Raw genomic sequence first — 18,401 nt, 5'->3', positions numbered from 1 at the left:
AACACAAAAGCATATAATTTCCATAACAGTTTTTGATGAAGTCTACACACGTGCGAGTGAAAATAATAAGATCTTGTTGATCTTACATGTATGTTATTTAATTGAATAAACAGTTTTTTCGTGAACGTTCATGGATGTTTAACCCACGATAAATGTCAGAAATAATTTAAGGCAGCTTTTGTTTTTGTAAGTTTTTCGTGATTAAATAGTGATTAATGTTAGACACATTTTTTTATTTGATTAGAGACAAATTTATTATGTGTATTGGTGTTTTTTTTCGTCCCAAAATATGAGATATCATTATGTAAATTCGGCAGCGTAAACTATTTGAATAAAGCTTTATATTTCGAATAGTAAAAAATGGCATGCCTTATATATTTAGAAAGTAGACGTCTTATACGTCAGACGCTCAATTATACTCAAAGTTAATATTAATCTTACCACGTGTCTGTCAGGGCCAATATTCGGTCCAATGACTTAAAATCTTTCAATCCTCTATCATGGTGGATTATACGTATATGAATAAAATCGAACAAAAAAAATCAAAATAAGGTTGTTAAAATTGATTTACGATTTATGCCTTTTTACTTTTAGTGTTAAGTCTGTTTTTGCGGTATCTATTTTACGTGACTCTATACTTATGCATTCCGTCATACATTGAACGACGAAATTATTTTGTTTCAACCTGTGTGATGTCGAGTGCGATTCTACGTCAAATATAAAAAGATGATGTTGTATAATTGCCGATTAGACAACTCTCCACGAGAGACCAAATGACAAAGAAACAGTAAACAGGCGATTTAAAGTTCCGTGTTGACACATCATTGATTCTTTAATATTATCTTTATCTTTAAGTTTTATTATAGGCCATTGGTAGATTAGGTGGACAGTCTTTGAAGCAGGAATGTGACCAGTTAAAGACAAAGATACTTGATCAGACTAATAAAGAAATTATTCTGGAAATCAAAAACTCGAAAAGTGAAATTGAGGAACTAAAGACGATAGTGAAGGATCACGAATCTGGTAAATACTTAGTAGATTTTCTTTGCAATTTGACAAAAATATATAGTAACAATGTCTGTTAGGTTCTAGAGGCGATTACCAGCGATTGCAGTCACACAAAAGAAGTAGAATAAATGGATATTTTTAGTTTATGTTTCCACGTCGTATTTGTACACCTGTGCCTAAGATCACATTTCAGCTTTTGCTATTACGGATAAAAAATAAATGTTTCTTTTTAGACATGCAACGACTGATCACTACGTATATTTAGTAAAAGGCGATATTCAATTAATAAGACCAACAATAATACAAACATGCAAACAATGCATTTGTAAATACTTTATACACCAGTCATAATTAATTTTAGCAAATAGCAATTCTATGATTCTTTTGAAGAAACGATTGATGATATCAACCACATAGAAACTGATCTTAAAGTAATCGGCTTAATATCTACCTCACAAATTCGAGAAATCATTTGTAACTTAATTGTTCCTGTTGTTACTTTGATTTCTCCTTACCGTTGCTGTGTTTCCCTGTGTTTAGTTTGTAACCCTAACTTGTTTTCTCTCAATTGGTTTATGACTTTTGTACACTGGTAAACTACTGTTGTCTATATTTGTAAATAAATAAATATGTTAAATCTTTTTCTTAAGGTAAATTCGCTGTTTATCGCCATCTTGCATTGTACATAATCGGTCTAATTATTTGCCTAAATCTGCAAATTTGAGACAGATTTCAAAACATTATTCTATATATATGATATTCCTTATCAGGTTCATTGTACGGTTTCGTGTCAATGTTATATACAATGAATTGTTATTCACATTAATTATTGTCACATGCAATTAACAGAAATGAAGAAATTAAAAGCTGAGCAGGATGAAGTTATTCCAAAAAACATCAGAGGTAAATAACCATTCAGTTTTATATTTATTAGAAGTAGTTGGATCAATTGTTTAGTCCTCAATGCTCTTCAACTTCGTACTTTATTTGGCCTTTTTAACTTTTTTTGGATTCGAGCGTCACTGATGAGTCTTTTGTATACGAAACGCGCGTCTGGCGTATATACTGAATTTAGCCCTGGTATCTATGATGAGTTTATTTAAATACATTAGTATTACAACATATGTGTTACTTCTCTTACAGTTCTGTTTGTTATATCTCAGTTTAGTATATGCTATTTGCATAGACTTTTCCCCGTTAGAATTTAAAAAAAAAATCCTCCTCGACTACCAGTAACATCACCCACCTGTAAACTACCAAGAACCAATATAAACAGCTTATTTATCCGCCCATTATCAACAACAGGAATCAGAAACAACCATCAATAGCAGTAGCAAGGATGCTTCATACCTTGTATACAATGAATATCTCATGTTTGGAAGTGTCCATCTGTCTTATGCCCATTTTATGTCATTTTCATAGTTCAGCAACTGCTAAAATAAACTTTATTGTTTTTTGACATATGAATTTCCCACTGACTATGAGTTCAGTAATCACACAAGTTTACAAATTAATGTTAGTTATTAAAATATTTAATCAGAAGGTCAGCTAGATGTGATGTATAAAATGCTTGCAAGAGGTTCATGTCAGTCTTGCAGGTGTCATTTGAACTTTCAGGATATATTGCTCAATGTTAATGTTTGTGTTTTTTCTCAAATGCTATAAGCCATATGCATAGGTCGACTTATTTAGTGTATTTGGTGAAGGCTTTTTAGTTAAACCTGTCTGTCTAGCAGGTTTTATTTAACCGTGACCTCATTTTCATGGTTCATTGGTCAATGTTAATTTCGTTTGAAGTTTGGTCTGTGTGTTAAATACTTCTAGCAATTAGATGAACAGGTTTCACTGGCGGGTATCATCTGACTATCACCTCGTTTCATGGTTCATTGGTCATTGTATTGCTGTTGTGTATGTTCTGGAAATTTGGTTCTAAAATGCTCTTCAACCTTGTACTTGTTTGTCTTTCTAACAATTTTGATCTGAGGGTCACTAATGAGTCTAATGTAGACGAAACGCGCGTCAGGTGTATTAAATTATAAGCCTGATACCTTTGAAAACTATGTGCCTGTTATTTTAAATACTATACGCAGTTGGTAAAATATATTTGGTAAGTATATAAGTATATACTTTGACCATGACCTTAATTTCTTGGTTAATTGGTAAATGGTAAACGTTTGCGTTTTTGTCTGTTTTTCAACTAGTATAAACAAGAGATCAACTTTATTTAGAGTAAGGAAAAATTCTAAGGTGTGCACGTCTGTCTGACAGATATCATATGTGATGGATTTCTAAAAAATGTAAGAAACTTATCATTAAGACGTTCGGCATAAAAGCAATGGTCTGTAGTAACGCAGGCGAGACATTTCAGCGTGTTTACTTTTGATTTAATTTCAGACCAGATAAATAAAAAGATTAAAGACTGGGAAAAGAGAGACCAGCTGTTTGTGTCTACGAGAGCCAGTGACTATGTCAGGGAATGTTTACATGATAAAAGTTGCGTTACTATAACTGGCTCGGCAGGGGTTGGGAAATCATTTATTGCAAGACATACAGCACTCGTTCTACGGAAAGAAGGATACAACATAATACCAGTATATTCACCATCAGACATTAGAGTTTATTACAAACCTGATAAACGAACAGTCTTTATTGTTGATGATATTTGTGGGAACTTTGTTGCCAATCAACAGCAGATTGAGAATTGGGGTCAACTGTTACCTGTTATTAACACTATTGTTGAAGACAAATGTTGTAAGATTATTATATCGTGTAGGTTACAAGTCTATAAAGATAACAAGTTTAACATATTATCACCTTTTAAATTTTGTGAATGTAATTTGATATCAGATGAGTTATGTCTTTCAGCAAAAGAGAAAAATGATATAGCTAAAATGTATATTGGTACAAATAGTAAGAATCTTAATGAAGTAGCAAGGAGTTGGGAATTCTTTCCACTTTTATGTTATCTTTATCATAAACAAAAAGATGTAGATATTAATGAGTTTTTCAGCAATCCATTTGATGAGTATCAAAAAGAGTTTGATAGTCTGAGCAGTTATGGCAATGAAGGAAAATATAAAGTTTGTAGTCTTGCTTTATGTGTTTTGTTCAATAATAAACTTGAAGATAGATGGTTTCATGGTAAGGTAACAGACGAACAACGAAAGCTCTTAGAAGATACATGTGAAGCTTGTAATGTGAACAGAGGTACATCAAAGGGAGAACTAAGAGAGGCCCTTGACACTCTAGATGGAACATTCATTTGTAAAGAGAATGGTATTTATACTACTATACACGACAAACTGTTTGATTTCCTTGCTCATTATTTTGGTCAGAAAATGACCGAATGTTTAATACACCACGGTAATACTGATTTGATACAAGATCGTTTTATATGGCAAAACTCTTCAGATTACAAGAGTAGTTACACAGAATTTATAATTGAAATAACAGATGATTATTTAGAAGCATACCTTAAAAGATTGATAAAGGAATGGTCAGCAGGAAAGGTGACATTAATGTTTAATAACAATTGTATGAAAGATACATCGTGTCGACAACATTTATTGCAGTACTTAAAACAACTAGAACTATCAGAACAAGTAGCATTGATAAATACCAAGGATACGATGATAAAATATGACATCCACAAAACAGGTGATTATCCATTGATAAGGGCTTGTAAACTTGGTTATACTGATATGGTACAGTGGATGTTACATAATGATGTACATGTGGATCAATGTAGGGACGATGGGGTGACTGGACTGTTTATGGCATGTCAAGAAGGATATACTACTATTTTGAATTTGTTATTAGAGAAAAAGCCTAATGTTAATTTATGTGACAATGAAGGCTGGAATCCACTGTACATGGCAAGTAAGAATGGACATACTGATATTGTAAGGTTACTGTTAGAGAAGAACCTCAATGTTGACCAATGTGACAATGATGGCTTGAGTCCACTGTACATGGCAAGTAAGAATGGACATACTGATATTGTAAGGTTACTGTTAGAGAAGAACCATGATGTTAACCTATGTGACAACAATGGTCGTAGTCCTCTCAACATGGCAATTGAGAAAGGATATATTGATATTGTAAAGTTACTATTAGAGAAGAACCCCAATGTTGACCAATGTGACAATGAAGGCTGGAGTCCACTGTACATGGCAAGTAAGAATGGACATACTGATATTGTAAGGTTACTGTTAGAGAAGAACCCTAAAATTGACCAATGTGACAATGAAGGCTTGAGTCCACTGTACATGGCAAGTAAGAATGGACATACTGATATTGTAAGGTTACTGTTAGAGAAGAACCATGATGTTAACCTATGTGACAACAATGGTCGTAGTCCTCTCAACATGGCAATTGAGAAAGGATATATTGATATTGTAAAGTTACTATTAGAGAAGAACCCAAATGTTAACCTATGTGACAATGATGGCTATAGTCCTCTGTACTTGGCAAGTATGAATGGATATCATGAATTAGGAAGGAATACCTTAGACCAGCACAATTTTGCTTACCTCTGTAGTGATGGTTTCTTTACATCAAATGATCAGATCAATATAGTCCAGCACATATTGCTACATAAAGCAGACATTAATGCCCAGACATTGTATGGAGGACATGCATTATTTTTCAGTACACTTGCAGGAAATCTTGAATTAACACAGTTACTTTTAGAGAACAATGCTGACTGCAATCTTTGTATATATAATAAAGATAATATAAGTTATACTTACTATAAACGGAAATTTTTGATATTTTTATCATCAAAGATGAAAGATTTTGTCAGCCTTGAGCAGAAAAAACAAGATATATTAAATACTTTTGATCTTGATGTATTGTCAAAACTAAATGTCACATACAACCCGAGCCATGAATCAGTGTTCAGGAATAAAGCAGTCGACTATGCCTTTGATGTTGTAGCTGGTTCTTCTCCATTACACATAGCCTGTTTTATGGGTTGGACAGATGTAGTCCGTTGTCTTCTGGAGTATAAAGCTAACATTGACCTAGCAAAAGAAGATGGAACAACTCCGTTATCTTATGCCTGTGATTTAGGACATACTGATATAGTACAGATATTGTTAGATCAGAATGCTAACGTTGATATATGTGACAATGATGGCCTTACACCACTGATCAAATCATGTTTAAATAATCACACTAGTACAGTCCAGCTATTAATTAAACATAAACCAGATATTAATGCAAGGACAGTTGATGGAACTAATGCTTTATTTTTTAGTGCATTGAATGGAAACCTAGAAATAACAAAAGTTTTATTAGAGAATTATGCGGACTGTAATAATTGTATTCAAAGTAAAGATCAAATAGAATCACTATGTGATTATATAATGACAAAAGTATACCAAAAAAAATTAGAGTTCTTTGATATTCTTGTTAAAGGTACACCAAATTATATAACGAAGTGTGTCAGTAATAAGTCATTAGATTATGTCTTTAACATATTTGCTGGTTCTTCCTCATTACATATAGCGTGTTTTATGGGTCGTTTAGATGTTGTTCATTGTCTTCTGGAAAATAAAGCTAACATCAACAAGGCAAATGATCATGGAACAACTGCGTTATTTTATGCATGTGAAGTAGGACATACTGATATAGTAAAGATATTGTTAGATCAGAACGCTAACGTTGATATATGTGACAATGATGGATTTACACCACTGATCACGTCGTGTTTACATAACCACACTAGTACAGTCAAGCTATTAGTTAAACATAAACCAGATATAAATGCAAGGACAGTTGATGGAGGTAATGCTTTATTTTTTAGTGCACTGAATGAAAACCAAGATATAACACTTATACTCTTACAGAACAATGCTGACTGTAACATATGTTTCTACAGTAAAGAGCGTATAATATGTATATTTAAAGACTATGGAAAGAAATCATTTGAGCAGGAAAAACAAGATATATTTGACATTTTTAAGAATAATTCATCATCAAATGTAAAACAACATGTGATAAAGAAGTCCCTATATCAATTCTGGACGAAATCATTAAATTATGTCAGTATCAATAAGAAAGCAGTCGATTATGTCTTTGATGTAGTAGCTGGTTCTTCTCCATTACATATTTCCTGTTTTATTGGTAGGACAGATGTTGTCCGTTGTCTTCTGGAACATAAAGCTAACATTAACATGGCAAAAGAAGATGGAACAACACCATTATCTTATGCCTGTGAAGTAGGACATACTGATATAGTAAAGATGTTATTAGAGATGACGGCTAACGTTGATATATGTGACAATGATGGCTTTACACCACTGATTAAAGCATGTATGAATAACAACACAAGCGTTGTCCAGTTATTAATTAAACATAAATCAGATATCAATGCCAGAGCATTACATGGTCTAAACGCTTTATTTTTTTGTGCAATAAATGGAAACCTAGAACAAGTACAGTTACTTTTAAAAAACAGTGCTGACTGTAATATATGTATCGACAGTAAAGAATATATAAATGATGCATTAACTAACCATACGAATAAAAAAATAAAGCAGAAAAAACAATATATATTTGATATTGTGAATAACTTGTTATCGATTGCGAAAGATTATGACATTGACAATGATAGAGTGTTTGGATATGGCAATGAGGAGTCTGTACATCATGAGAATGAAGAGTCAGTATTCGGTGAACTGTTCATAGATCCTGTATTTGATGTAGTAACTAGTTTCACTCCGTTATTCATAGCATGCTGCATGCAAAGAAAAGATGGTTTCCGTTGTCTATTGGAACATACAGCATCCATTGATATGGAAAAAGAAGATGGGGAGACTTCATTATGTTATGCATGTGAAAAAGGACATACTGATATAGTAAAGTTGCTTTTAGAGGAGAATGCTAATGTTAACATCTGTACAAATAACGGAAGTAGTCCTCTTAACACTGCAAGTACATTCGGACATATCGGTATAGTAAGGATGTTGTTAGAAAGCAATCCTAATATTGATCTATGTGACAATAAAGGTTGTAGTCCCCTTTACAGGGCAAGTATTGCAGGACATACTGACATAGTAAAGTTGCTTTTGGAAAAAAATGCTAATGTTAATATATGTTCCAATAATGGTTTTAGTTCCCTTCACTGTGCAGTTCGGTATGAACACACTGATATAGTAATGTTGTTGTTGGAGAAAAATCCAAATATTGACTGTGTTGAAAATATTTGTTTTACAACTGCAATATATTCTTCATGTTTCTATAATAATTCCAGTATTGTTGAACTGTTAATCAAACATAAACCAGACATCAACGCCCAGGTAATCGATGGTAGCTGTGCTTTATTTCTCAGCGCATTAAATGGAAACGTAGAAATTGTACAGTTACTACTAGAGAATAATGCAGACTGTAATATATGTTGTCATAGTAAACAGTCTTTAATAGATAAAATTATTAGCAAGAGAACATTTGATAATTTAACACGGAATATATATGTTTGGTATCTGGAGAAAGCATCGTCCCTAAATGTTCTTGACTATGTCAGGAAGAAAATGTCAAACTCCAAAGAGTATGCGTTTGATGTAGTAGCTGGTTCTTCTCCATTACATATTGCATGTTTTAATGGTTTTATAGATGTAGTCCGTTGTCTTCTAAAACATAAAGCTAACATTAACATGGCAAAAGAAGATGGAACAACACCATTATTTTATGCATGTGAAGTAGGACATGAGGGTATTGTACAATTATTGTTAGATAACAGAGCCGATACACAGATATGTAGACTAGGTGGAAAATCCCCTTTTGATATTGCAACATATAATGGGCATGAATCCGTGGTAATAATGTTACGAAAATACATTGAAGAAACAACAAAGAATTATGCAATATCAACAGCAGTTCTGGTCCCACCAAATGGCGAAAACCTTAAGGTATAAAAGGGACTAAAACAATACATTTGAAGATCTAACGTCAACAAATAACACAATAATCCGAGAGGAAGGAAAGGAGTATCAACAGAATATCATTCATCATTAAATGCAGAAAAACAAAATTTTGACTGGAAACATGCCCGTCTGACAGTGTTAATTAGTTTAATGGTACTTTGGTAAACCTTTAGTTTTTGTGATAAGGTCTCTTTATCATTTCTGAGACAATATGTTTTCTATTTTTGGTCTGTACGCTTTACGTGGAAGCCATTGATTTTTAGTAAACTGTCGAAATAGATTTTTTTTTTGTATTGCATATATCTTGCATTTTGCTTTGTGCAATTGATACTTCGGGATAACACACCAAGAAAAATCTAAATTTTGGTAACTGTGACTGTTGATTTGTATTGATAGAAACAAACGTAATATGCTCAATTTACTCGAATACTTTTAAAATGTAATTCAGTAGTGTCGTTAATTGTAGTTGTTTAGTATTTTGAATTATTATTATACATTATAGTCAATAGTTTTGTGACAATGTGTTTTGTACTTATTTAATTTTTATTTACTTGATGCAGTGGAAGTTAGGAAATATAACATTTTAAAACATAGTCTAAAAAATAAGTTCAACCACATATTTTATACCGTCTCAATTTTCATTTTTGATGTAGCTTTCCATACATTACAGTTTTTGATTCCTTTTGACAATTTGATGATGGCATACTCATACAAAAAAACAATTGTGAATTTTGTCGTTAAATGTAAGAGTTAAATACCGCATGTAATTCTTTTATATTTAAATGGTTTAAGCCAGTGACGTATCATAAGTCTCTATTTTAACATTTACAAACAGCATGCTCTATAAGCGGTTCTCGTGAATATGTGGGTAATAGTGGTTAACATAAACAATGTATCGGACGTTAGTATATTTTAAACTACATTCGTTATTTTCTGAATTAAAAATGCTCGTTTTATTTGCGATACTCTTAAATTTTCAAAGATACGTTTGTTTCAAAATAGAAGACTGTTTTATCGTATAAACCAAATACTCTTAGTGTTATCGTGGGATGAAATGTATGCTCCTATTAAGTTTGTTCGTACCTTTTTTTAAACGTAAGAATGGTCCTTACCGTTTGATACCCCTAAAATTGAGATTGTATTTCTAAAATACCTCTAGTGGAAGCATTTTCAGTATTCAAAAACAAAAAAAGCTTAGACCCTTTAATTACCTTAGAAATAATTTCTTTCTATGTTTGTAGTAGAATGATAAATAGGTACAAGTTTACAAACAAATTTTATTTGTTTGGTTCAATTTTCATGGACATGTCATGCTTTCATTTCATTTCACTTTCTTACATGGCATCAATTGACAATTGATGCTATGGGACGTACGCGCAAGCGCAGACGGCACATGACAGATTTTAAATACATGTTTTAACGTTGTTTTCTGTCAGTTTCATTAGAATGGAGATAACAATATTGTATTTTAAGCTCCGACGGCATCAATTTGGGATTTAATGGTCGCAAATACCCGTTTACTGTCTCCGTTAACTCGTCGCCAGTAAACTTAATTTGCGACCATCAAATCCCCAATTGATGCCGTCGGAGCTTAAAATACAATACAGTTATCTCTTAATTCACATACACTCCATATCATTGTTTTCACATTATGTATTCTTTCTGTCAGTTTATATTGAATATATATGTTTTTGTATGTATCTTTTTTTAAGGGCGTACGATACAGTTTTGATCCCATATTGTTTGTTGAAAATTAGTTATGTTTTACCTGATTAAATCAAATATGTAATAAAGAATATACCTTCATGTGCTATTTTGTGTGTAAAATGAGGTCGAAATTTCCGATATTTGTTAGAAATTCGAAACAGTGACGTACTTTTCATTTCGAAAGAATTAAATAAAAAAAAAGATAAAAAGATAAACACAAGCTGTTTTTTGTTAAATTGTTGTAACATCTATTCTATATAAATGTCCTATTAATTTGTGCATTTTTCTAAAAAGAAATAACTCATATTTATCAAATGTGCATGAATGTAGAAAAAAACAACGTAATTTTTTGCTGTATACTTATTAATTGGTAAACATAATCATTTTACGTAATAACACTAAATGTCATTTAAAAAAAGCGGAGTCCATGAACTCGTTATGAAGTTATATCAGTTTGAATGATCAAATCAAATCGGTTGAAAACTGCATCTTTTCCCGATAAGTCACCGTTTGACGTCGCGAAAATAACAACTTACGTTAGTAACGTCATTACCTTTCCTGTTACTGTATCATATGCCCTTAATGATGTTTTTGTATGCATCTATATTTGATATCGTTTGCTTTTTGTAGCTATATTTGATAATGTCACTATGTTAAATTGATTAGATATTTTCATGTATATGTACATAAATGTATTAGATATGTTTAAAAGGAGTGATAACTAGGTTTTTTTTAGTTAACATTTTTATCTTCATACTAAAGTCAATTTCATAATGTAATTAAATTCAATTCAATTCAATTCAATTCAAATATTTATTGTCATATAAACTCTGAACAATAAGTTTGTGACAAATAATATAAACATACACAAAATACATTTAACAAACAAAACCATGAAAACAAAAAAAGCAAAAAAGCAAAACAATCTATCTATATGATATATAAATATATTTTATAAATAAATCAAGAGTCCCCTGTCCTCAGTTCTAATGCCTGTTTAAAATAGGACCCTAAGCTTTCTACTTCTTTTGAGGTTGATGGACAAAGAAGATATTTAATTTTTTTCATTTTCTTGCCAGGACATAAAATCTGGCATATGTTTAATTACATTTCCTATTAAGTTATCTCTTAGTTTAGCAATTTTTTTGCAGTATAAAATAAAATGGGCTTCATCCTCCATTGTATTACAGGATGTGCATAGTCTTTTTTCTCTAGGTATTTTTAAATGTCTTCCTTTTTCTATCATTAAATTATGATCGCTAATTCTCATTTTTGTTATGTTCCTTCTCTTTTCAAAAGATTTACAGTTTAAGTAGTTTTCCATTTCTAAATTTTGCTTTAAACTTTTATATAAATACAATTTACTTTTTTTATTTATTTTTTCAAATTTTTGTTCAAATATATTTGTGTAGAAATGTAAGAATTGATGTTTTAAGGTTTTTTTTAACAACTTTGAGTAATTTTTTCTTTTGTTTTCCTCAAGAATGGATGCGTCCATATTTACCTCTTTCAAAATATTTTTAACATATGTAAACCAGGTATAGCAACCTGAATTATCTAAACTTTTAGAAAGTAAAAAGGATTCGTATAATAATGGATTAATTTCAGAATTTAGTAATCTTAATAAGTAAAGTATACTTTGAGTTTTTATATGCAACTCTAGTGGGTATCTCCCTAGCTCTGTTCTCACAGCTATGTTTGATGAAGATTTTCTTGTTCCGAGGATATATTTACAGAAAGACAAATGTAATTTTTCTAAACTTGATTTATCAGTAAAATTAAGGGGGTCTATATTTGTTTTGGAAATATTTGCACGTTTTTCTGCTCTAAATTTTGTAACATAAGTATCCATATAAGTTATTTCTGAATTATAAGTGGCTATTGGTTTAACTATAGAATCAAAAAGACTGCAAGCTACTTTAACTGGCAGATTATTTAAGGAACCAGTATAAGTTTTAATGGCAAACATCACTTTCCTTGCTTTATTTACAAGCTCTTCAGAGCTATGCAATAAGTTTCCATTTGATTTCACAAGAATTCCAAGAAATGAATACTCAGAGACATTTGACAAACTTTCATTTTTATATTTTGATAAAGATGTTTCCACTTTTTTATTATTTTGCTGCAGAATCATTGTTTTAGTTTTATTAATATTTAAAGTTAATTGCCATTTTTCCCAATACTTTTCTAAGTTGTTCAGACTATTTTGTAGGCCTTCTTTACTTTCAGATAATATTAAAAGGTCATCAGCAAATTGTAAAGATCCTACTTTAGTATCAATTAGTTGTAATGGACAGCTATTTTCATTTGAAAACTCTGCATCTAAATCATTAATAAATAAATTAAATAAAGTAGGACTCAATGAATCCCCTTGTTTAACCCCTTGTGTGATTTCAAAATATTCTGAATGCCACTCTTGATGCTTGAAGGCAGATTTTGTTTCCTCATACTGTCCTTTAATAATATTAAATATTTTTTTCCCTGCTCCTGCCTTATACAGTTTATAAAGTAAAGCTTTTCTCCAGACAGAATCAAAAGCCTTTTTTAAATCTACAAAGCAGGCATATATTTTATTTTTATTTTTGTGTAAGTATTTGTTTATTAAAGACTTAAGCACAAATATACTATCAGAGGTTCTGTGATTTTTTCTAAAGCCAAATTGAGTATTACTTATAGTATTTTCCATCAGTTTAATCAATCTTTCATTTAATACAGCATTAAACAATTTTGGTAAGCAACTTATCAGAGATATTCCCCTGTAATTATTAGGATCAGTTTTTACTCCTGATTTATGCAATAAAATTAAGTATGAGTATTTCCATTTTGATGGGTAAATACCTGTATTCAAAATAAGGTTAAACAGTTTAACAATACTTTTGATAGACACATTTTTACTAAATTTTACTATTTCATTTATAATGGTATCTGGCCCAGGCACTTTTTCTTTTTTTAGCTTACTAATAACATTTTTTATTTCAGAGTATTTTATTGGAGCATCTGTTTCTCTATTAGATATTATGTTTTTTTCAATATTAACAAGTTGTTTTTCTATTTCCTCTTTCCATTTTATATTTACAAATGTGGGTTTTCCTTGGTCCTGAATATGCTTCGTAATTATTTCTTCATCTTTTAAAATTTCTGGCACTTCATTACCAGTATTTTTTTTGTTTTTCATTCCTTTAAGTATTTCCCAATAATCTTTAGGTTTCTTATCAAAACTATCTGTTAATGAGTTAAATATTTTCTCTCTGTATTGTGCTTTTTTAAATTTTACCATTTTTTTAAAACTTTTTAACAATTCAAAATATTTCTGTTTAAGTTGATTATTTGGACATTTTTTAAGTTTATTTCCAATCCTGTTTATTTCTTTTTTTGTCTCATATACACAATTGTCTGACCATGCCTGTCTATATTTTTTTCTCTTACTTTTAATTCTTTTTGTAATTTTACAAGTAATATCAGAGATATTTTCAAAAATGTTAGTTAAATTTTCAGTTGCACCATCAACCCCTTTTTGATTTTCCTGATACTCATTTAATTCAAACTTCATTATATCATTTTTTATATGCTCTGACATAAGAGCTTGAAGTAGCAAGTTATGTGAATTTTCAGTCAATTAATATATTTTAAAATATTTCCATTTTTTTTCTATATGACTTTTAAGGTCAAAAGTTTGTTTTATATTACAATTTAATGTTAACTGAATCTGTACATGATCTGACAAGTAAGTAAAATCATCAGTTTTAAAGTATTTCACTGAGGACAGGAGACTTTCACTTATTAATGCATAATCTACAGCACTGTATCCATTTATTGACATATAAGTATAGTAGCCTAGGCTGTCCCCTATAAATCTGCCATTTAATATGCGTAACCTTGAGGCAATACATAGTTCTAATAAGGATTTACCTTGTACATTTGTTACATTATCTTGATTGTTTCTAGAAATTTCAGTGTCAACTTCATAATAATTTGGTATTAGATTTTTAGCATCAAAATTATTTATTTGACAAGAATCTCCTGTAATAAAATCAGGACATTTACCAGTCCTTGCATTCATGTCCCCCATTAAAAGTATTTTTCCTTGTCTTGCAAAAGTACTGATCTCATTTTCTAAAAAGCTATAATCATTTTCAAAATAGTTTGAATTTATAGGGGGAATGTATAATGCACATAAATATAAGTCTTCTTTGAAACCAAAGAATTCCTTTTCAAGTTTTAGCCATAATCTATTTTGTGATTTTGTACCATTAATATTGGTTATACCTTTTGCTATTTCTTTTTTTGTAATAGACAATAATTCCTCCACTATGTCGACGTGCTTTTTTTTTCTTTTTGCGTATTTTTGAGAAAGTATTATAATTTGATATTTTATAATCTTTACACTCTCCTTTCCAGGTTTCAAGTAATATATTTATGTCACTTTGAATTTTATCTATAAAAAAATCATCTTGAGTTTTGTCCCCAAGGCCACGCACATTCCAAGCAGAAATAGTTAAATAGCGTTTATTCTCATGAGTTCCCATGATCAAATTCCTTCCTCTTTTTTTTTTGGTAAACTAAATGTTTTTGTAAAATAATTAAATAAATGGTCTGAAAATAAATCATTATAAGTTTCATTGTTATAGTTTTCATTTGAGTTTTTCTACTGCCAATTATTGACTTTTGGTTTATCTTTAAAATATAAAACTCTCTTTGTCATATATATGATATATTCATATTTCAAAACATTTACCATACATTTGTACATATAAGAAATATCAAGCAATAAACAATATGTCATCATTTAAACAATATCTGAGGACAAAGAAAGATAACTCAAAATCTTTGAATAAGCAAGTAAAAAATGTTTCTTTTTTTTCTTTTCTATTTTCTGTTTTAAAATTATTTCTTTACACTTACATCCAAATATATTGATTAAACATGTTGAATTCCAACTTTAAAATGATTGTTTATGAATTACTTTTTTAATATATATTAAATATGGTAAATTTTCTCATTGCCTTATGATTTATGGTAAACAATTAACATATAAAATAACACTTTTAAGTTTCTCTTTTGTCAGTTTGATCTGTTATCCAATTTTACCAACCTTCTTATTTTTAACTGTTCCCAGGTATATCATATGTATACACATTATAATATCTATCATATTTCTTTTAATATATCTACATGATAATATGAAAAATATTAAAAAAACTTAATTTCTTACAAATATTCTTAGGCTTATCTATTTTGCCTAGTTTAACATGTTTAACCAAAAATCAAATGTTTAAAAATGTCAACAAAAAGATCTTTATTTCTTATTACTTAATAATGTCCATCTCTCATTCCACTAAACATGTATTCAAACATTTTGTACATGTTGTCCCTATCATTGTTCATGTGCATGTGACTAGTATTTGTATTATCTGTATATCTGTTATTTGTATTATCTGTATATCTGTTGTTTGTACTATCTGTGTATCCATTGTTTGTATTCTCTGTATATCTATTATAAGAGTTATGCTTGTCCTGTCTGTAACCCTGATATCCATTTGTATCTCTTTTATTGTACCCACTTCTATTCTGGTCATAATTTGACCTCACTGAATAGCCATTGTTGAAGGACCTTGGATAATTTTTATCATATCTAACTGATAACAGTGGGTTTAAAATTTCCTTAATACATCTGACATAAAGCTTTACACCTTTAAAATTTGGATGAATACCATCATAGAAATCTGAATGAATCATATTTTCAAATTGTACATAGTGTAACCCAGTATCAACACAATAGTCTCTAAGTAAAATATTGTATAGACCAAATTTTTCATTATATGCATCAGCTTTGGTTCGGTCAACAAGATAATATCTTGGTAAAAGTTCCCCGATCACAACTGTATATTCTGGTAGAGTAGATTTAAGTTCACGAACAAGTAATTCAACCTCTTGTAGTACATCATCTGGTGTTTTTTGTTCCAAATCATTTGACCCTATTTGTAGCAAAACATTTTTAGCATGTACTGTTCCCAATTTCACAAATTTTGTTGCTCCCTCTACAGTTTTATCTCTCAAAGTAGTGATTTTCACTTGTTTATTCTTGTACATTTTTTTACCATCAAGGTCTTTCACAATTGATGATCCTATGACCCATAAATCCACTTTTTGTATGTTTGTGTTTTTGGATTTTTCAATACTATTTCCAGACTCTTTTTCTATCATACTTTGTGTATTGTTATCAGACTGTGTAACACTTTGTGTACATCTTGCTTTAAACAGATCTTTCATTTCAGAACATGTCTTGTTTACCTCTTGTATTCTCTCTAATGTCTTGAAATTTGTGTTAACACCTATCCTTAAATCCATAAAATGTCTATTTATTTCTTCCAGGATATTTTCCTTCATTTCTTTTGTTGAATTTTCCAATTGTTTTAGCTCACTGTTTTCTACATGTAAATTCTCATGCATTTCCTGTAATTGAGGATTTATTTCTTCTTTTATCTCTTGCACTTTCTTTTCTATTTGTGTTGTCTTTATATTCAAACTATCTACTACCTTGCATATTTCACTACCTTGATCCTTAACTCTTTGTATTTCTTTGTAATTTTCAGCTAATTTTGAATTATTCAAAAGATTTTGAGCTTTATTTTCCTTGTAATTTTCATTTGTTGAAACAAAATCTAGCTTCTCAACTGATTGGTTAATCTTGTGTACTTCTGATTTTATTTGGTCTATATCTTCAAATTTTGTTATGATTTTTTCACACATAATTGTTAGATTATTGATTTTTTCATCCCTGACAATGTGTTCATTCTCTAACTTATGGAATGCTGATTTTAGTGTTTTTATTTCGTTTTCCTGTAATTCCATTTTTTTCAGTACACCTTCAAGTGAATTTTCATCTTTGCCATCATCTTTATTACTTGTATTATCTTGGTCATCTATGTTTATACATGTGCTAGTTTTACCCACTTCAGGCTCTTGTATGAGATCATCATTTGTTTTGTTCAAACTGTTAATTTGTGATTGTTGAATATGATTTGAGTTTGTGGTGTTTACCTCTTTTACTATACTTTCTTCCTCTACTTTATTGTTTTCTTTCTCTACAAATTCTCTTTGGAAAAAATTATCATCCATTTCAATGTTTTTTATTTCTTTAACAACATTGACCGACTTATCCCCCTTTGTACATACTAAATTATCTACAACTTTCTTGATTCTTGGGAATTCAAATTTTACCCATTCAGCTGTTAGTTGACCCTGTACTAATGCGGTATTTGTTGTATAAAATAAAGTAATAACAAATTTTTTCTTTTTATTTATTGTTACATTTGCTACGGACTTGAACAGCTCCTTTTGCGGAATTTTCCATTCAAACGTACGTTTCTCGTCGTTGATTGTCACTACCCTCGATGTTTCGTCGTGGTCTGTCCACTTTACATCTGCTTTGGTTTCGTTCCCCAAGTCTATAAAGTATCGAGTTAATAATGCCCTCCTCCAGACAAGCACGCTGTCCTTATTCAATTTGAACGATGCTTGGTTGGACGACTTTCAAAAGTTTATGTGTCCGTCTTTATGGGGCGAGTTTCCCCCTTTTTTTGTACTATTTGCCATGATTTCAATGTTTGTAGCTTTGGATTGCATTGACTCCAATTTAACGCCTGTATATTTTGTATTGTATTACCAATTGACTTATTTTCAACTCTCAGTCCTCTCTGACCATTTTCAGACCATCTATTTAACTTCTTACTCGTAGGGGCTACATCGTGTGTATGA

The 18,401-nt window shown here is 30.5% G+C and overlaps 1 protein-coding gene across 1 annotated transcript; it reads right to left on the bottom strand.

Moving 5' to 3' along the window:
- Positions 1-15,953: 15,953 nt before the first annotated feature.
- LOC139526750 (uncharacterized protein MCAP_0864-like) lies at positions 15,954-17,762 on the bottom strand. The gene has a single exon (XM_071321915.1). It carries the CDS (start codon positions 17,760-17,762, stop codon positions 15,954-15,956), a length of 1,809 nt encoding a protein of 602 aa, XP_071178016.1.
- Positions 17,763-18,401: the final 639 nt, after the last annotated feature.

The sequence above is a fragment of the Mytilus edulis genome, chromosome 6, assembly GCF_963676685.1.
Source record: "Mytilus edulis chromosome 6, xbMytEdul2.2, whole genome shotgun sequence".
Taxonomy (NCBI): domain Eukaryota; kingdom Metazoa; phylum Mollusca; class Bivalvia; order Mytilida; family Mytilidae; genus Mytilus; species Mytilus edulis.
The sequence above is the reverse complement of the archived record's forward strand: the minus strand, read 5'-3'. Positions and strand labels throughout refer to the sequence as shown.

What these genes read in the sequence shown, in the direction of transcription:
- LOC139526750 (XM_071321915.1), bottom strand. Translation starts at nt 17,762, where the DNA reads ATGGATGATAATTTTTTCCAAAGAGAATTTGTAGAGAAAGAAAACAAT.